The following is a 21,620-nucleotide window of genomic DNA, read 5'->3' on the forward strand; positions in this document are numbered from 1 at the left end:
CAGCAGCCACCCCACAGCACCCAGGGTAACAGCTGGCAAACACCAAGTTTGTGAACAAGGAAGATAGGTGTTCTCACCTTAAGCAGTTCCCTGGAGAACTCTCTCAGACTCCTGAAAATCCTGCTGTACGTGAGGTGCCTGATTTTTATTTTTTATTTTTTGGCAGCATGATTGCAACTTCACTTCAGAGTCTTTGTGAGCAAACTCTGGGTAGCCCCAGTCGAGACACGGCAGGAGTGAAGCCCACTCACTGCAACTGTCAAGGTAGCACCTTCACCTATCCCTCTGATGTCCCCACCAAAACAAAACAAAGAACCCCCAGGATTTTAGCCCCCAGTTTTGAGAAAACTAAAAAGGAGTTTGATTCTGGATTTCCCACAGTGATTAAAAGGGTTAAGGAAAAAAAAAAGTTCCCGATAAGATGCATGAGCTGTACTTAACCAATTGATTTCACACCATGTCACAGACAGTAAGCAGCCTTCATGCTAACAGCTGGCTCTCTCTAATACTTCCACCCAACCTGCTGCTACATGATTTTGCACCCAAGGCCACATGCAAAAACCTCGGGCTCGGGAGCAGAAAGGGATGCTGTTAAGCAGGATGAGCTGCACACCTTTCCTTTCCATCCCCATAAGTGAACACAAACAACGTCTGATGCCAGATCCCACAGGCTTGAAGGTGTAGGTAACAACCAAGAAATGCTTCTTTAAAAGTAGGGGTTTAGAAGCATATGCTATAAAATGAGGTACAACCCAATGCAGATGGCTACGAGGTTGTAACGCAAAGCAACCTGAATTTCTGATTAAATTAATCCTAAACCTAGGGATTCACCATACACTGGTGAAGTCCCTTCTGCTTACTGAAGTTGCGAGTCTGCTGCAAATTCCTTAAGCCTTATGATGACTATTTAAAGCCAAAGACCGAGGAAGGGAACTGCAGCTTCTTATGTCCAGCAGAAAGCATTTTAAGAAGTTACTATTATGTGGATCAGACAACTCAGAGTCTGAAACCAAGCAGGTTCAAGGCACCGGAGCCCTTTCCTGCTATAACGTGCCATGTTTAATGGAATAAAGTTTTTATGCTTCAATCCAAAGAGGATTTCCTCTTCTAGGACAGAGCAGCGTACTGTTTCCTTCTCTGAAATAAGGGCAGCAAAATGAGGTCTTCTGAACTTAACCTGATCCAGCAGTGCTGGCACAGAGTGCTGATCAAACAGCAAGGGAGAAATGAAAATTAAAAGAAGTGTAACACGATAGTTCAGTCAGATTACCTTTATGCTGGGACTCAGGAAATGGATGACAGAAGTTTTATTATAACTAGAGGGGGAGCATTTTTCTTTAATAATCTCCACAACCAAAGTTACTCAGGTGTGTCTCCAGCAGACCTAGTCTCAGACACATCACATAGTCAGAAGATTAAGTCATCATCAGTGCAAAAACCAGTCTAGCCACCACAGATGCTTTTCTCCTACTCAGCTACTCCGCAAGACCTGAACAAAGCAGAGCATGGCCAACAACTCCTCCAAGCAGCAAGACCCCTGGAAGAGGAAAGTAAGAGAAATTAAGAATTCAGCAGCAGAGAGCCCTGTGGGAGACTGCACCATGCCACCAACGCTGCCAAGGGTTGAAGGAGCACGGTCACACATCCATCCACCTTGGAGCTGCCAAACAAGATGACGAGCAAGCCTTTAATGCATTGCTCTCTGCTGCGTCAGGAATGCCTGCGCATCCCAAACCGCACAGACACAGACAATTAGTGACTGATTAATTGAATTGCTTCCCAAGCTGGCCAAGAAGGGAAAGCACATAATATATATGATAAGCATGGGTGAGATGCAAGCCACTTAGGACGCAGCACCCTTAATTCTGGTTAGCTTTTAAATATTGATTATTCACAAAGGTCAAAAATGCTCCCTCCTCTCCCATCTTAGAGAATTTCAAACGAGAGGGGGTGGAAGGAGAAATACTAATATGCTCTCCTTTCTTCCCATTAAAAAAAAAAATCCAAGCATTTACAAGGCGGAGGTTGCAATTTTAGCAGTAAGCAAATAGTTACAGGGACGGCAATGGGAACGTCACAGCCTAAGAGCAACAGCACTGCTCAAGTTTCCTTGCGTTTTCCAATCTGCCAATCATTTGTTACATGAGGCAAACCGAAGATTTGGGTTTCAGAAGGACAGAATTACAAAGAGTTGGGCAGTTGGTCTCTAAGATCGTAACAGATTTCACCAGCAGACCTCTGGTGTATATCTGAACAATATTATTTATAAATCTAAACTGCCAGTGGAACTGGCAGAGGGCAGAGAAGATGCCTGGTTCCTTGCTCCACCCGCTCACGCACTGCTAAGAAGTTTGCTCAGTCAGAACTGGCTGCGGACAAACTGCAGAACACACAGGACACCTCACACCTTCCTCCTGTCCCTCACCAACACAGCACTGCCCACAAGGAAAGTTAGCAATTCTCATGGGTCTAAGTCCTCTCATGCTACATTTTCTTATCCATTTATATTAAAAAGCAAGCCTCCTCCCACACTACATTCAGTTTTCTCTTACACACCTTCCTAACCATTTAAATCTGGAAAAATCTTTTTCTTTCTTTCTTTTTTTTTTTTTTAAGCTGTTCTCTATCACTGACAACATTGGACAAGACTCCTGACTTGAACATCGGCTCCTAGAGCTGCTTTTCAAGTGGCCTCCCTGTGTGTAAAATGGTTTATGCAGAGGCTCAGCCTGTGAGCAGTGAAGAGGAAGGCCCTGCATGGAGAAGTCCATCGCCATAGGGATGGCCTGGAGCAAGAACTGGGTGGCCAGGAAGCAGGAACCAAGGTGAGGATGCTGGCACCAGGGGTTCAGCTGAGGCTGCTTCCCAGTCAAACATGAGGGGATAAAAGGCTGCTCAGCCACCAGGCTCCCAAAACCTGGAGCTTCCCCCAGAAAGTAGACCTTTCTGGCAGCTTCCACCTGACCACGGGGACACTGCTCTGTGGGGCCACAGGACAAGAAAAGCTGGACGCTTTGCTGGGTCTCAAAGTACAATTTGGCCCTTTATGGTAAACTCCCTTTTAAAAAGAGATTGCAACTCGTGGGAAGCTTTGGCAGAGAATGTAAATTCCTCCTCCTCCTCTCCCTTTTATATGCCTCTAAGAGCTGGGAGGATTAATCAAAACACTCCCAACTTTTCCAGCTGCTGTCTCAGCTTAATACAGGACCCTACACCTCTTCCCTCCCAAGTGCACACCCTCCCCAGTTTTCCTAAGTCCCACCTTTGCCAGCATGAAGACAGGCACGGGCTACACTTGGCAGCGAGGGGAAACGGGCTGCACAAACTACAGCACGAGCATATCTGCAGCACTCCTCATAGCACAGAAGGGTGGCTGGGAAAGGGGAGAGCAATGCACAAGGGGAACTGTGTGCTTTCCTCCAGATTGAAAATACCGAGTGGGAGTGTTTTTGTTCATTTCAAGGGCACAAAAAACAATACATTCTTATTAGCATGCATGCTGTAATCCAGCCTTATGAGCCTTAGTGTAACAATGATTTGAAAGACTTTGCCAGGCAAAGGACTTACTCTGTTGCAGAAAGCTGGGGTATTAGTAGAAAAGCTCTCTCTCTCAAAAAAAACCCCACAACTTTTATTTTTCAGAGGGTTTTTTTTTTATCTCAACACACTGGAATTTCACTTTCTCCCCTCCATCAACCCAATCACTGATGCTCTCCTGAACTACCCACGTCACAGTCCCCAAGTGGCTCAGAAAGCTACGTGCATACAGAGGGGGACTGAAATCAAGCTAAGAAAACACCACTAACAAAGCTTTCAGGAGAGTTCGTTTCCCTGCCCTCAAAAAGAATCCTCCTTCAGCATCCCTCCTCCCATAGAGGCCCTGAATTTCTAGCAAGGCCATCCTTCTTTCTAGTCCCCAGTCATGACTTACCACTGAAGGCCTGAGGTTAGCCTCTGGAAAACACTGTTTTCTTCCTTCCTGTAAGGTTAGGTGGTAGAGTCTATGTGAAGTTTTAAAGGAAAACCTGACCCTGGAGGGCATGTGTTGGGTAGCTGTCACCTTGCAACCCCTTATCGTCCAAGCATACCTGTACTATTACCAGTAAAGAACTGTTCACAGAACATATACTAGAGAAATCTAGGTATAGTGCAGAGGAATATTTGCTTACAGTGCAGTGAATATCTGATGCTAACCACACGTATATACCCACTTCCACTTCCTCCTCCTAAAAACAGCACAGCATGGGAAGATAAAAATTAAGAATATATATTTACACACACAGCTCTGTTGGTTTACCCCTGGAGCACCAATGCCAAGGGCACTGCTGTCCCGTCCATTGCAGACGCACCCATCCTGCTCCAGACACCGGGCACGGGAATCCAAGCTTGGCACCACGCTAACCCAACTATGTGGCTTCTGGAGCAAAAGTGGTTCGTGTCCTGCCAAGAGACACAGAGGGAGCCAAAAGGCAATTGCCTGGACCAGTATCTATGTAGCTAGGCCTGCAGATACTTCACTCATGTATTCAGGTCAAGGATTTTCCTCAGTAACTAGGAAAGTGAGAAGACGTGCAGGAGCACCTCAGCAGCCAACCACAGGCTCTAGAAACAAGGGCTCTGCAAATAAAAGCAGCCAGTACTGCCGAAGCTAAATAAAGTAGCTGAAGTTTACCTAACTGCTAACTACAGCTAACTACAGCACACTTTTTTGGAAATCACTGCTTTGCTCTTTGAAGCTGCAAGCAATACGTGCCACAGAGCTGTCTCCCAGGGCCTAGTTGAAGGGTATACATCCCCTGCTACTTCTATTTGCTACTCCTTGAATGTTGCCTTGGAAGTCTCCACTCCTGAGGCTGCGCTCCCATCCATGCACCTCCAAGCACTCAGACTAAATTAAGCAAAAATTAAAAAAAATAAAATCAAAGCCAGCTGATCATTCATTAAACAAACAGGATGCATTTTGTCTTCGGTGGGATTGAGCACTGCTAGTAGCTGAAGACTTTAAACTTTTCTCTGGGAGGTGGGGGGAAGGAAGGAAGCAGTGTTTCACTTTAGGAGAGCACAACGAGAAGTTGTTATTTTACTTAAAAGCCTATGAAATGAAACTGTACATGCACGCAAGACTTACTTAACAAGCTACAAACAAGCATCAAGAACAACGCTCGTATTTCAGAGCCACCAGCAGGCTTTGATCACGTTTCGTAAGGCTGTCATCTCCTTGGAACCACTTTCAGTGCTCTCAACTCCTGTCAAAGCCATCTCCTACGTCCGTCAGTTAAAGGAAGAGGTAGAAACGGGAGTGAATGGAGGTGCAGATAGGGACCATGGGAGCTTGGTTTCTGTGCCAAACGTTCTACCAGCATGCCAACAGGTCCCTGGCAAACAGGGGTCAGTAACACGTGCAAATGAAAGAACGCCACAGTTATGTACACAGAAAGGCATTCCTAATTTTTTCCAGAGAAGTTCTGAATACTTTGTTTCCTGTGGAAAAATAAATAAATAGACAGAACCAGCAAACCAAGCATTTGCCTAAAGATCCCCTAATCAGGAAACAGCCAAGCCAGGTATTTCTAGAATGCTAATGAATGTGCAAAGCAGAACAGCCATTGTCTGCTGTCTGCCACAGCTGGCAACATGACTTGAGCATCTGAACTCCCTCCTGCTTTTATTCAAGTCACAATCTGGAGACAGAGTTTTTTGCATAAAAACAAAACAATGCACAAAGTCAGTTCCCAAGTGGATACAGAGAGCCACATGTGGAGCTACAGGAAGACAGAGCTTAGAAGCCACTTGCACCAGGGATTGTTTTCCTCTTTTGATTGGGCAAAAGAGAAAACATATCCAAGACAAGAATGTGCAATAAAATCAGATTAAGGAATGTTAGTCACTCCTGGCTTCCCCTCAAAACAGAAGTCAAAGACTTTCCGCCATTCATTCACAAGATGTCTAAACACTGAGTCTTGCTGAAAGAGAACAGGAAAAAAAAAAAAGGATAAGGGTGAAGGGCAGAAAAAGAGTTGCTCTTCTTAGCCTACTAATAAACTCCTAAAAGTGCTTTTCCTTCATCCATATGCTAAAAGCCAAAGCAACCCCTGCAGCATCAGCAGGCGCTGCGGTCAGGGCTGGGTCCCAGCCAGTCAAACACACTATTAAATGCATTCATACTTTCCCACTGAGACAAAGACTCAAAAGCCTAACCACTGCTCCATCTTCTGCGCTGCCTCTTCCCAGCTAACCCTCCCAATATTGCTCCTAAACAAAAATATCCTGGCTGCTTACGTCCATGTTTACACAAGGAAGTGGCTCTCAGGGTCACGGGCTGGAAGAGCGGAGAAGAGCAGGCTCAGTGCTGCAAACGTGTCCACTATTCTTCAGATTTGGCTTAGGTACTTGGTGGCTTTGCTGTCGCAACTCAGCATCCATTTACACAAACACCAGTGTGGTTGTCAAAGAAAGAAGGATTGTAATTGAAACCACCAAAAATAACCACTGGCATACAACACTTGTTATTTAGCACGGACCCCCCCCCCCCCCCCCTTTAGGAGTTTTCATGGTCATGATTCAGCAGACACAGTGGCATCACTCCAATATAAGGTCTCTTTATCCTCTTTCTGAAGAAGGACCACAGAGCCACGCAGGGCTGTTTAGGAGAGAACCCCAAACCCCAAGCTTAACTAATTTAGCACCCCACTACATCCCAGTCACCAGAGAAAATACAGACTGATGACGATCCAGCGAACTGTGTTAAGCCTTCGTAAGGCCTCACCTAGGGAGCCCTTTCCACACAAGTAAAATGGATCTAGGCTGCTATTCCCAACTGCTCATGAGTCAAGTAACTGTTGTGAAATGCTTGCTTAAGACCAGAGCTGTTACTTAAAGAGCTGGTATCTCACCTGCTTCACGAAGATAATGAAGGTACATAAGACAACACACCCAGAACTCAGTTCCTTTCTTCAACTAAACCACGATATTGTTCAAAGTAGCTTTTCTTTGACTGTTTTAAATGTGTCAGGCTAGTACAGGAGTTGTCCACACATCTCCTGCTAAGATAATAAAGCTAGACACGCAACACGTCCCAGCAGTTCCCTAAGTTAGTGAGCATGCAAAAAGTTTGGAGTTCTGTTGTAAAGACTTACCGAATGGCTGTGGGCAGCGATATGGTGGCCAGTTCTACCACACAGAGAGTAACACAACTGCACTAGATTTCATCTAAGTGTTTTGCTATTAAAGAAGATGGGAAGACACACAGTTTCAAAAGAGCCAAAATAAAAATAACTTTCTTTCCTATAAGGTAGCATAGTTAGGTGTCTATTTCCCTTTAGATACCTTTTCCCTTGAGAAGGCACACAACCACACTGTTTGCTGGTAGTGACTGTGCCACCAGTGGCAGACACAGCACTTGTGCCAACTAGAAATTTGGTAATCATCCGCCTCTTACCTTCCATTTCTGAAATAAATATCATTTTGAACGGGTAAAAGAAAAGCTCCCTCACAGCAGCATTACCAAGCAAGAAAATTCAGGGACTGTGTTTAAGTAGCTCTATTCTTCCACACCCTACTTCAGAACTTGCCTTATTTTACTGATATCCAAGCTGCTAAGTATTGATGCCCAGACTCAGATAAACACAGCACATGTAGGTAGGTACCACACACAGACATTCTGCTCCTTCCAAGAGCCAGTATTCTTAATGCTACTGACACAGATAAAAAGTTTGAATTGAATTCTTTAATTCCCAAATTAAACATCCAGCTTCCTTGGGATGACCTTCTCAGTAAGGTCTCCAGAACCAGTTCTAGCCAGATGAAGTTATCAAGTGGCAACGAGACGTAAAGGCCTCAAATTGTGTCAGGGAAAGTTCAGGTTGGGTATTAGGAAAATATTTCTCCTCAGAAAGAGCAGTAATGCACTGCTGCCCAGGGAGGTGGTAGAGTCACCATCCTTGGAGGCTTTCATGAAAAGGGTTGATGTGGCATTGAGGTACACTGTCTAGTGGGCATGGTGGGGGTGGGCTGGGGGTTGGACAAGATGATCACTAAGACCTTTTCCAACATTACGCTGGATCAGCTCTCTCAGAGCCCACCTGTACGCACTGTAGCTGATCAGCAACTTCAAGAGGAGACAAATTCCTTCACCACATCAAACAGCAACTACTCCTGATGTTTTAGGCAGTGTGAAAGCTAAAAAACATAAGGTTTGTTTATGTTTGCCCTGAAACATCACTTATGCTGTCAGTCAGGTGCCATGTCCCCGTGAGAAGGCAGGAACCAAAATCTGACTAACAGACTTTGCAACCAGCCAGCACAAAACATGAATATGCTCGGCTCCATGAGCCACGTAAGTCTGCGTGAGCTGACACAGCCTCGCTACACAAAAGGAATGTGAGACCATTACAGAGCTGCTGTGCACCACACAGATGTGAGACCACAGGAAGCTGTCTGTATGGACCTGTGGACCTAGGAGTCAGTGCACCCCCAGAAATACCTCTGACAGCAATTCTTGCAGCAGTGAGTCCTTCCTCGGCCGAGATGTCACTTCTCCCTTGTTACTTCTATGTGCAAGCAGCTTTCCAGCAGCATGCATTGTCAACACACACAGCCCTTACAGTGCCAAGAGGTCTATAAGCAAGGGTGATCTGGTTTGCTGGAACTAATCCATCCATATCACTTACGAGAAAGCCACTATGGAAGGGTCCCATTCAGTGAGTGCTGGCGAGCCATCTGGCTAACCAGGTTTATGCTAGCAAGGAAACATCTCCTCTCAGCTGCTGCTGATATAGAAGCACCATCTTCATGCCTCTTTCAGCTCTCTCGTTTGCATGGAACTGATGGAAAGGCAGAAACAGGCAATAACATCTCCCAAGACAGATGGAGCTAGTGACTCTGATCTTCTGAGATAAGCACACACACCCATAAACCAGACCAACAGGACTCAAGCATGCTACCCACACAATGTAAGACACTCATCAGGGCAGAAAGGTACCCACAGCACGCTGTAGCACTTCCTTGTGAGGCAACACAGCTCTGGGAACTCAGGATGCAACTGGTGAGAGGAAGGGTGTGGGACACAGACACCACTCACCAATTGAGGTATAGTAACGAAAAGAAAAAAAAAACAGCAACAACAAAAAAACAACCCACACACCTGGGGAAATATCTAGCTTTACTCCAGGCATCCAGAGGCAGGACTTGCAAGTTAGTCGCAGAGGTTCTCAAACACCACCTCTCTACATTGCCTGGGGCTTGATGCTGGTGGAAGCCTGATGTAAGACAGGGCTTTGCACACACCAGCAACATCCCCTCTCTTGCTTGCCAACATTATTACACTTCCCAGAGATGATGCAGGTGTACCCTTACTGAGGGTCATCCGAGCAAAGGAAGACACGTTTATTGCAGCAAGCTGTTTCCTGTGATCTGCAACCCATGAGCTGGCTTCTGTAGCCAGATGCTTCTGGGAATAATTCAGGGAGAGGAGGTGGGTTTTGAGGAGCTGCCAAACCAGTCTGCCCGCAGCAGCAGATGTAAAGCCACAATGGATATCCAGCCAGCAGCTTCTCTCAGAGCTCCCAGTCTCCTCTCTGCCCCCTCTGGACATGGCATGCCTGAGATGAGCTTAAATAGCAACCCCGCAGCAGCTCCCTCACCTCTGAGTGCTCAACAGCTCATGTACAACAGATGCAATGTATGGCTATAGCCTCCAAAACAGAATCTGTATTAAGCCCCCGTTATCACACTTCTTCATTACATTGTACAACCCCTGTAAAGCAAAAAAACAACTGTTCAGAAGGGGAAGCATGCTATGACACATAGGAGAGAACAAGAGGGTGGGTGTGGGGTGGTTTGTGCTGTTAGGGTTTTTTTTGCCTGAGTTAACAAGTTGTCTACATGTTCCCTATAACCAATGGAAGGTAGACAAATAGATCAGAGAAGGAGAAAGTAAATCCTGAGTAGAGCAAATTAAAGCACAGGCCAGCACTTTTCTAGGGGGAAGGCTGGCAAGCCTCAGGACAATCCAAAGATAGTACTTATACAAAAGAAGTTAAGGCTCCAAACTCCACAGTGTGACAGGAGCTGCTGGGTAATGCTGTCACACAGCCTTTGAAGCCCTCTTTGTTTTCCGAAATCTGCAAAAATCAGGAAGGGAAGATTCTGCAATGCTTCACCAGCACCTTTGCTTTCACCAGCAGAACACAAGAGACTTGAAGAAGACCAATGTTAAACGCATCCTGGTTTTGATAGCCATGGCCCAGTACAAGGTCAGATACCCTGAAGAGGTCACAAAGGTACCTTCAACTAAAATAAAATCTGATGTGGCTGTGGGCTTGGCCTATTTACCTAAGTAGAGGTGTCACCCAGACCTAGCAAAAAACAAGATCAGAATTAGCTCAATTGCCTTTGCAAACATAAAGCTCACTAGCAGATCATCAGTGCTGTTTGTGCCTCAGTTGTTATCTAGGGGGAACTCTTAGGACACAATCTTTCAGGTACAGCAGCCTGATGAAAGGAGACGTGGTTATCCACATGGAAAAGTAACTCCCACATGAAGCAACCCAACAGATGAAGAAGCAGCTTTGAGAACTCAGTTTTTTTTGTTGCTAGTGACAAAGACACACTACTGTAGACTCACCTGTGGGATCTATTATAAAGCATCCATTCATAGTCTTACAGATTGAGGTAGAACTCCTTCTGAAACCTTACAGATTTCTGGTTTAACACATGTTTTCGTCCCTTTACTCATGCCAGCTGCACTTAAAACTTGACTGCAGTAAGTACACAAAAACAAAGACTTGAAGATGGCATTATTTTGTAAATAAAGCCACTGCATCTGCTCACAGCAAATTGCCTGACAGAACAAAAACAAAGCAGTAAGGCACCAACCAGGCTAACAAAGCGAACAAACCAGTTGTCATCAGTGAGGAGTCAGAACTGATAGGCCTGCGGTATCCATGGATGAGTAAAAGAGCTTAAAACCTTTTCCAGCCCTCAGCTGGTACCTCATCCTTAAAAGAATCAGAAGTGTTCATCTGCAGTGGCTGAGGAGGCAACAACACAGCCTCAGAGCCCACTGCTGCCAGAGGCTGTGGCACACCTGTGCTGCTCCCTGCCCGGACACCGCATTCCACCAGCTCAGCAGGATAGCAGCTCTCCAGCTACCACAGCAGCCAGGCACTACAGAATTTCTTATTCATTGGTAAAAATCAACTTAATCAATTGTTCTCCTTCAAACTTGCATGCATAAGCAGAGAATAAAGTTAAGTGAAGATCCCTGGAACAAGCTGCCGAAGGAGGGGTGGGGTCACTGTCCCTCGAGGCATTCAGGAACAGTGCTGATGTGGCACTGAGGGATGTGGTCAGTGGGCATGGCGGGGATGGGCTGATGGTTGGCCTGGATGATCTTAGTGGTCCTTTCCAACCCTAATTACTCCATGATTCTATTAACTACAGGCATTTTTTCCTCACTGATTATTTCCTTACCTGCTCTGTCACTGCTCCTCCACCTCTAATGCTCCCTAAGCTTCCTTCCAACACTTGGAATCAAGCAGGCGCCAGCACCTGTGTGCTTTCACCCAAACTCCCTCCCAGTAAAAGCCTTGCAGGACAATTCAAAACCTATGACAAGGAGGAGAAAGCTGAAAGAAATAAAAAACAGCAGAGGGGAGAAATCAGCAAGATAGAAAAATATGGGAAAATGAAGGGAGGAGGAAGGAAGGAGATGAGCGGTGTGAAAGTTCCTCATATGAAGTTTCTTGAAGTTACTTAGTGTCAGTGTATCCCAGGGGACTGAAGAGCAAGAACAACAGTGAAGTTTTCTAGGTTAATAGTTTCCTTAATATTCCCCATAGGGTTCTTCATAACTCTAAACATAGCACAGAGGAAAAAAACAAGACTTGAGCAGATCATCATTAGGGGCAGGATCAAGAAGGAGGCTTTCAGCTGCCCCCAAACCACTTTCACTCTCGGAATTGGAAAACATCACGAGTGCTTATGCAGCATTAAAGCTGATGCTCACATTTAAATGTGGAGTGTGCAATCCCAACAATGCAGGCAGTCACAAGACAAAAGAGGAGCTTCCACTTCTAAAAACAAATATTGTCTGCGTCGTGGCTTTTTGAGTTGTACCTTCAGTCATTTGAGCTACTTTTCCAGTGCCTACTCCATCAAGCATTGCTCGTTTGCTTTCAGTGCAAGAGTGCACCCATTAAGTTGTCATAAGCCCTTTAGAGAACTTAAGAGAATCAGCAGAAAGCCAGCTCCTGAAGGCCTGAACACTGAGTTAATGTGTGCACTTGTATTGGGTATCTATCCTCTGTCACCACATGAAAGCTGCTGTGAGCTTGCAAGGCCTCTTGAGGTAAAATCCACAACACGTGTCAAAAAAGATCATCAGGTGCATTTCATTATCTGCACATTGTGCTTCTTTCCATCAGGAGAGGAAATGACAGCTCTGCAGAACAGGAAAAAACCTGAGCCATGCACAGGAAACAGGATCTCGTGTTTTGACTACTAAGGTAAGGAAATATAAATAGTGGAAAATTCCCTCATACAGACCTCAACACCAGTGGATCATCTGACAAGCCTTCCTCTCCAGTTTTAATACAGTTGGGCCACCTGTTACAGTGGTCAGACCAAGGAAGAAAACAAGAAATAATTTTCAACAGAGACTGTCTTTTTGTGGACACGATTTGGCATAACTGGGAGAGTTTGGCTTTTTTTTTTTCTTTAAAGTAACAGCACAGCAGCAAACTGCAATCAGAAGATAAACATGAGTGCGGAGGATAAGATTACGGTTATTTACTTTGTCACATATGGGTCATCAGTGAAAGCCAAGCAAGGAGCTGAGGAGAGGTTCCCACTAAAGGCTGCATGAACTTCCGCTACAAATGAGCTCCTTCAGCCTAAATTCAGCTGAACCCATGGCTTCAGGGCCAGCTAGATGCAATTTAAGAAGCATTACCTGTAGCAGTTCAACTTCAGTTTAAAAATTTAATCAGTTAAACTTCAATTATTAATAATTTTCTTCAAAGGTTTCTGTAGTTTGAAACCAAAAGCAAATCCTACCTACCCTTAACACAAAAGCACCACAAGTTTTTTCAGCCAGTTATAGAGCAGCAGCATTTTCACAAGGCTGTGTCTCCATCCCTAGCATACAGTACAGCCACTAATATTTATGCAGCACACGGTGTTGTAGAAACACCAGGTTCAGATTTACTCCACAGACCCAATCTGTAGGCAATGCTATTTCCAGGCACTTTCCCAACACCTAAAATTCTTGCTTACCAGCTATTCTAGCTGCAATTTAATTAACTGGAGATGAAAAAAAAAAAGCCTTCATATTCTAAACACGGAGTTTTCAAGGAGAAAAGCAGCCTTGCTGGCTCTGCTCAGCCAACAGGTATCATTAACCATGCCAACAACAAAATCCAAGGCTGTTTTGTGTTTATGTCTGATGAGCCAGATAAAATAATGTTTTCCAGGGTGCTTAATAACGTAGTTGAAAGATTACCCAGTCTCATCATTTGCACATGAAAGGTGGAGCAAAGAAGCTACAGTAATTTGTTGCCAGACTTCACTGGAACAAACAGCTGCATTTTTACTTATCTTCAGATATCAAAGAACTTGAGTGGGACAAAGATCACTTGGCTTGACAAGCATTCAAAGACCCCTCCAGCTCAAACAGAGAGATGTTTCTAAAGAAAACCATGAAAGGATTTAATCCAAGCCTAGCAGCAATTCCTATTATATTAGCATGGTCTACCACCATCCCCTAATCTTGTCAAAAGCTCGGGCAAGATGCTTTTCCTCCTTTTTCAATACAACGGTGCTGTCCATTTCCAAAGGCTGCAAGCGCTTCCTCCTATGAAGTTGATGTTTCACAGCAACATAAGTCAGTGTAAAACTGCCACGGTCTTGCCCGGCCCACGCTAGTGCCTCAGAAGAGCAGCTAGCTTTCTGCCAAAGAGCTGTCTGGGAGAGCTCAGACACTGGGTCACACCAGTGCCAAGGCAGAAGAGACCCAGGATGCTGCGGATAGCAGAAGAGCTGTATCTCCTGCTGAACCAACTACACCCCATGCCAGAACAGTTGCTTCTCCTCTCTCATCTCCTACAAGAGCATATAAGCCTCAAGTCGTCACCTCTGCAACCCAAACTTTTATTTTAATGCCTCAGATTTGTAGAAAGATCATTTGGAAGATCTGCACAGCTCAACCAAGAGCAGAAGCAGTTCAGGGCCTCACCATGCGCTGCTACCTGCTTTATTATTTAATATAGCAGATGCCTTTAACGAGAGCAGAAAAATCATATGGCTCTTTTTTTTTTTTTTTTTTCCCCAAAGGACAACCTTTTGAGATGATAAAGTCAACACCTGCATTGTAAAATAAACAGGAAGGTTACCGAAGAACCAAAATCTGCTTTAAGACTTCAACTCTTAAACTTTTCCTCTCGAAGTCTCAGCAGAGGGTCGAATGTTTTAGATAGCTGAAAAGAGGTTTTAGTTGCTGCCTCAAAGCCAGTTCTCATGTTTAACACATGTGGCTAGACAGCCAACCACCATTCCTGAGGATTATCTGCTTAGAGTATGAAAGACAATAAAACAACACACCATCAGTTTTTCAGTCAGACCTGGGCACGACTCCCATTAGCACATTTTTTATTTTAAAACTCTGCTCGCTATGATTTTATGAAACAAGAAAGCTAAACACAGATGTCGGGACTTTAAGCAAAGCAGAACTCGGCCAGGTAAATAAACTGTAGAGCTGTGAACCGCATCTGCACATAAAGAAGAGACTCCGCACTGCATGGCACAGCAGTTCAAACACGTAAGTCAGTGCACGCTGCCGAGGAAAAACAGCATCTTCCAAACTGCTTAAAACAAGCCATGTCCAACACCAGATCCAAAAGCCTGCCTGGTAAATGCACATTTCTCGCTGCCGATTTTGGATTAAGTTTTAAGTGAGAACTGGTGGTAGACTGCAGCTCTAGCCACTCTTAGAGAAAAATCAAGGTCTGGTGTTCAATATACCGGTTTACTGTTACCATAATAGACTATTAAAATACAACTATGGAAGAACAGGCACTGAATGTGAGTTTTTGAAGGTGATACTTAATAGCTTTTTAGACACGATCAGATTTGATGACTGCAAAACACAAAACAAAGGTACTACAAGACATCAGCCTTCTCTAGCTTCAGGCCACCTCAATTAACAGCTGCAGTTTGTTTGTGGCATTAACTATTATGTTATGCTCTGTTCTGGTTAGCTTTATAGAGTGGCTTAGGGTTAGTTGCTCTGTTAGAAAGTTCTTCAGCTTCATAAGGTTTATCCTGTTCCTTTTATGTGCCTGTAGGAAGTCCAGTATTTGATATAACATACAGAAATGCTGATCAAGCATCTGACGGGTCAGAATTTCAGCTGTCTTCCATCTGTAGGAAACCATTCAAACTTTCAGAAAGTTTTAAAATCAACTCCATTAATGGAAAGACAGTAAATTTGATCTGTAGCGTGCTTTAGGCTTGAGAAAGGTCCCCAACGTTCATTAGTTTGCTGTTATTTTTATGGAAGTTGCTTAAGAGCTGTAGCAATACACTTGCTGATGCACACAATCAGCAGCTGTACTCACACAACAGCCACAATTTCAGTTCCTGCTGACACCCTACACATCTCCTCAAGACTGCCTGAATATTTAAACAAGCTTGTTTTTTTTCTCCAAACCTCAACTCCTTCAGGTATTCTTTGAGAACTGTTCTGCCAAGGGAGATACTTCCACACCTGTATTACCAACTCAGAAAAATAGCGATGCTTACAGAAACTCAGGCAAAGAAGGCAGAGGTCTAAAACCTCAAACCATCATCCGGATGCACCTACATCAGTGATGGGGTCAAACCAAAACAGTCCCAACAAAGAACAGTTAATGTGACCTCAGTCTGAGATCAAGATGAGTTCAAGCTGCTCACCAGCTCTCTCACCTGCTTTGCTACCCTAACTGCAGCAGTTCTTATGTTACTGCCCATGCAATCCTACAGACCAGTAGGAAGTGAAAATCTGGTCATCATCAGTCCCCCACCTCACTTCTCCCAGAACTCAGCCTGGATTTACAACAGCATGCCCAACCACAATTAGAACCCGATATCACTCCATTCACTCTACCTGTTGTTCTTCAGCATCACAGACTGGGACCTACCTCCCCTGCTTGGGAAAAAAAAGTGCTGCAGAGTACTTGCAGGGTGATCAGCATCTTCATCCTGCAATACCTCTCAGCAGTTTCTAACCTTACTAGGTTAAGCACGCCATAGTTGATATATCTAAGCAAAAGAGGGCAAATCTTGGAATCCCTTATCTCACAGACCTTCACTAATATCCTTGTGTCCCACTCACAGAATTCAAGGAGCTGTTTCAAGGTAGGTTTATAATGAGAGTCGCTACACTTCCGATTATTCCATCCTATTTGAAAGCCTCCAAAATAGCCTAGTTTGCACACACGCTGACTCTGGGAGACAGGCATTGCAAACAAGATTTGACAGTAATGTCATTCCGCTTAATCATACAAGGAGAAATGCAATGCATTTGCAGTATGTGATACCGATCCCTTTCAGTTTTTCAGTTCTTTGTTTCTGTTTGAACTTGCAGCTTAAACGTTTTTTTGCTGTATTCAGAAGACTGCACCTCTCCAGAGCTGTTGTTTAAATAAGACATAGAACAAATGAAGGCTTGAAAAAATGATGAACAGCTGTAACTTCAGATAAGCTCTTCATTCACACAGGTTTCGGCTACAGTACACGAGCTCAGTTATCGTGGAGTAAGTCAAACACATCCATAAGTCCCTGCATCATTCTAGAGTCTTTGGTATATCCATCCTTTCCCCCAACAGCAGGCACCTTCCATGGAGTTCTGGATATGTCCGATATCAATCCCAGCCAAGTAAATAAATTCTTGGGCTGGAAGCATCAGCTGATATAAATTGCTATTGTGCTAATGAAGTCGAGAGCCACATCAGTTTACGCAGCTGAGGACACAGCCCATACTGCAGCCTGGGAAAGCAAGTCAAGGAAAAACTGGCTTTTCTTTTTATGGTCTGGTTGTCTAATTAGGATTTTTATCTGCACTGTGGTTCGGAGGGAAGAGCAACACATACTTTCAGCAGATGGATCACTCCGAGCTGAGTTCACTCAGATCTAACCAGCAGATGTCCTCGCGGCTTAAAGACCCCCAAAAGCATCCGGAGTAATTGTTGCAGGCACACTGGGAATAGCAATCCAGTTCTTAGTAAAAAGGCTGGCTAATAACCACTGACATCCCCTGCATGGACAAGGGAACAGCTGCTACGATCCTGAAAACTTTGGGGCTCTGGAGACACAAACAAGAACGAGGACACAAAATAAAACAGCTATCTCACACCTAGACATCAATCCGGCATGTGAAAATCAATTTATGTGGCTAGCCTCCGGGGACAAGTTGGGAAAGTGCTTTTGAATTAAAGGAGTGCAAGACGAACCTTAGATTCAGAAGAAAAAAAAAACAAGGCAAAAAAAAGCTAGAAAATTGTTGCTTGACTTTTAAGCAAAGAGTAAGCCATCTGCTTTGTCACTCTGCTAACAAACAGTTAAACTCATTTAACATGATTACTTAATCTACTTGACAAGAGAAAGGATAACCCAGCTATAATCTGGGAAAATAGATAGAATGACTAATCAAGCAGTTGATAGACAGTTCACTCTACTACAGTAAGACCTGAAGCTCAACCACTCACTCGTTCCATGCCTACATAGTTCTGTTCCTCTACTCTGTAACACTGCAGGAACAGCCTTTGGCAGCCACCTCCCAGGATTTCTCCCACCAACGGACAGCGATCCATGACCCAGAAGGCTTAAGAGTCTGTGCTCTGCGGTCTCCTTCAAAGTCACAGAAGAGGACTGGCTTCATATTTTACTGGCATCCTTGTCAACTTAATTTCCCACCTCCGCAGCCAGAGTTTAGGGCGTGAGCCGAAGCACTGCAGACACACCACATTCCCCTGGATGGCACAATGGTTTCCTGCTCTCTGGGAAAGGTGCCTAGCACACTGCTCCCCAGCACAGCTCTCTAGCAGAAGGGCCAGCACTGCTTGAGGGAAAGCAGGGAGCGGGAGGTCTGGTGGAGAAAAGGAGGAAGAGAACCAAGATTTCAGGAATCCCTGTTATTTCTGAAGGGAACAGTTTCTCAGGGTTGTTTCCCATAAAAGGAAACACGGATGCTTCCAAACCACCTCGGACAAGTATGCGTCTCAAGTGTTAACCACAGGAGTCCCATATTAAAAGGTGCCATTAATCAAAGGGACAGACCAGAATTCATTTTGGCTTTAGAGGGAGCACAGGAGAATGCGCATTGGGAAAGCTTTCAGGTAGTGCTGCATGTGGAAAGGCACTGACTTGTCTTTCCTCTTATATAAGCTTCCTTTTCAAGTCCGTGTAATTCTTTCCACTGAATAACAAGTTTTTTAAAAAATGCTGCATTTTTCCACTAAGGTTAGAAGTTAAAAACCTTCACCAATAGCAAATTATCTCCTACTGATTAACAGGAGAGAGCACCTTTCCCACCCCTAGCTAAGTTTTCCTCCATTTGCCTCTTTGTGTGATCAACAGTTCTGTTTCAACTTCTCCCCCAGCACAGCTAGGGATACTCAACTTCCAGTGGTCAGCACAGAGCAAGAACAGCCACATTTTGAACGGGACTGATCCAGAGACACATGAATAAACTTGAACTGAAGCAGGCACGACAAAGTCATGCAAGCAATTTCTTATGACCTGACCCACCATGAACATTCAAGCCCTAACAGGCATTGCAGGAAGGAGATATAAGAGGGTTTGTCATCTAACTTGGCATTTCCTGTATGAGAAAGAAGAGACAGCAACTCAAGTCCTCTCTCATAGACATTTCCATTCATACAACAGACATATAAACAAACAAAACTTGTCTAGGTTTAGATCTAAAAGGAGGCGGGTAACACACTCTGAATGCGGAGGGCCACAGAGATCTCTGTATCTGACGACACCAAATTAAACCACACACTAAATCAGCTCTTATCAGTGAGCAGGCCGGAGCCTCTTGCCAAATCCTAATCAGTACAAAACCCAAGCAGCAAAGAGTCCAGCCCCAAAGAGTGTTCCAAGTCACAGATGAAGTCCCATTTCTGACTCTGCTGCTGACCTGAGTTTAATTCCTAACCCTGTGCTAGAAATCACTGTGTCTGAAAACACTGTGGAAGCAGTGTTAACATAGCATCGGGTTCCTGTGGGATTTAATGAGTTCTGTGGGAAGACACCTTGTCTGAAGCAACTGTAGAACACAGTCTTTGGGGGGAAGGTAGGGAGTAGTTTCAGTTATCTGCAATAAAAGCTTTACAAGAATAACACAGAGCCACTTAAACTTGAAGTCACTTTGACATTCAGGCAATTGTGCCCAACACTTGCTTGATTTAAAAACAAGGGAAAAAAAAAATCAATGGTCATTTACATAAGGACAGAGGGGAGATCATCTATTTATCTGACATATCAGAGTCAAACAAGACTTCATTTGCAACGTAACCCTTTCCCCCCCCCCAAATAGCTATCTACCTTTGAATTTATTCACTACACAGGCTTGAATACTTGAGTCTGATGTTACTATCATGATTGATCATGGAATGATCTGGGTTGAACAGGACCATAATGATCTAGTTTTAAACCCCCTGCCATGTGCAGGGTGAGTAACCACTAGACCAGGGATTTCTGAATGCCTTGCAGTAGTACAACACTACTGTCCCTCTCCCACAGTCAGGCAGAGCAGCAGTGTTGGCACACTCCAGTGATAACAGAGCATGGGCAGCATGAGGCACATTCCCCTAGGAAAATAAGGGTCTTGGAGTGATACCCAGATGCCATCCTTCTACTTTCCCTGACGCCACACCACTTCTGCACATCGTAACAAAGTGCCTGAAAGAGCAGCCTGTGACCCCAAGAGGAGATCCTAAGCTCCTCTTACATCACCCCAGCTTTTAAATGAGGGCCACCTTGTCCCAGCACTTTTCAAAACACTGAAACGAGAATCACATCTTACCTTGTCTTTGTATAAAAACCCTGAGCAGCGGATGAGCACTTGAAACAGCCTTGAAAAAGTTGTCATCGTTATTAATAGGGAGAAGGTCTCCATGCACATCAGCATATCCAATCATCACTTCCAGGTTGGCTATGTGATGAATATGAAGAATTAGTTTATAGAAGTCTTCAAACTTTCCTGGCTTGTAGCGGTCCAGGGAGAACCTTCTGAACTCTGCCCCAAACTGCAAGAGAAAATAAAAGAATATCTGCTTTCAAACATCACCAAAGCACAACGTTTTAACTTAGCACTTAAACATGGTGTCCATCACCTCTCTTTCTATACGTATCAGTGCTTTCAGGTCTAGAGACATCCCATTAAGCCCTCCTATTAGAATATAACCACAGCTACCAAGACACCACCCTGCTTGACAATAGGTATGCTTTCACATGACACCTTAATATCTGAAAATACACACTAAGTCTTCATCCCAGAGGACTGCATTGGTAGGATTCAACTCTGAAGTGCCATCATTCATTATCGTCATGATCTCAGACATCCACAGAACTAGTCCTCTCGGAAGCAGAAGTGCTCACTCTACTGCTTTCAAAAGAAGTTCCTCAGCTATTCAAACAACCTTAATAAAAATTCTTTACATGCCTTCCATCAATACCACTGGGATCCCAACCACGATACTTCTTAGCACAGTATGCAAGCACACAGCCTGCTATTAGGAAATTACACTCACTCTACATGCCCCCAAAATTTCCTGGCATCCATACAGAATGAGCGAAGCTCTTCAAGTGAGCTTATGCAGGTTTAATTTTTCAGTCACTCCATCAGTTTCTAGTTCTGAAGCTTTACAAGTGACTTAAAAAATTAAAAACCCAGGAGATGGTTTGGCACAAAACAATTTAATGTGTTTTAAATGCATGAAGTTATTTTAAGTAAGTCAAAAAGTGATTGTAGAAAAGACTTTAATCAGCCCTACTTCTGATATCAGAAAGCAAGTATGCTATTAAGAACAGGAGGAAACTATTGGATTCTCCAATCTTGGAAATGAATGGCGTGAAAAATCAGGCATCTAGCTAAACCAGTAAGTCAACAGTCTGGTATGTTTCTTACCCTAACTTAGATCGTTTAATACTACTGTTTATCAACTGAACCTCTTCATCACGCAACATGGAAGTGTAAATCCAGGAATAAGGCTGTGACTGGGATCTTATGGAGGTTCTCATTTGCAAAGTCAGTCAATGCCAGGCAAGAGAAAAGAGACCACAGACAAAAGAAAAACAGCAAAAAAAAAAAAACATCAAAGAAAATTGAGAACTTTTCTAAGTTCTTTCTCAAAGCAGAGGCTCTCAGTTGTTAAAGCAACTTATACATGCAAGCCACTCTTTTGCTGAGGCTAACAAAAGTATGAATCATCACCAGAATCATATTTATTCGAGGGGAAAAAAAAAAGCCCTGCTAGCTTTTGGGTGCAAGCATGTTCTCAAATTACTTCCGCAGTTATGAAAATCCCACTCTTCAGCATCAAAGCCTGGTTGTGATCATCTGAAAGCTCGTTTAGTCA

The 21,620-nt window shown here is 44.1% G+C and overlaps 1 protein-coding gene across 1 annotated transcript in view; it reads right to left on the reverse strand.

The window, feature by feature from the left end:
- The window catches only part of PARD6G (par-6 family cell polarity regulator gamma), a 58,441-nt gene that overhangs the window by 27,354 nt on the left and 9,467 nt on the right, over positions 1–21,620 (reverse strand). The window contains exon 2 of the mRNA XM_015282411.4: positions 20,066–20,288. Within this exon, the coding sequence (XP_015137897.1) occupies positions 20,066–20,288 (223 nt within the window). The remainder of the gene's footprint in view (positions 1–20,065; positions 20,289–21,620) is intronic.

Source organism: Gallus gallus, chromosome 2, assembly GCF_016699485.2.
Source record: "Gallus gallus isolate bGalGal1 chromosome 2, bGalGal1.mat.broiler.GRCg7b, whole genome shotgun sequence".
Lineage (NCBI taxonomy): Eukaryota > Metazoa > Chordata > Aves > Galliformes > Phasianidae > Gallus > Gallus gallus.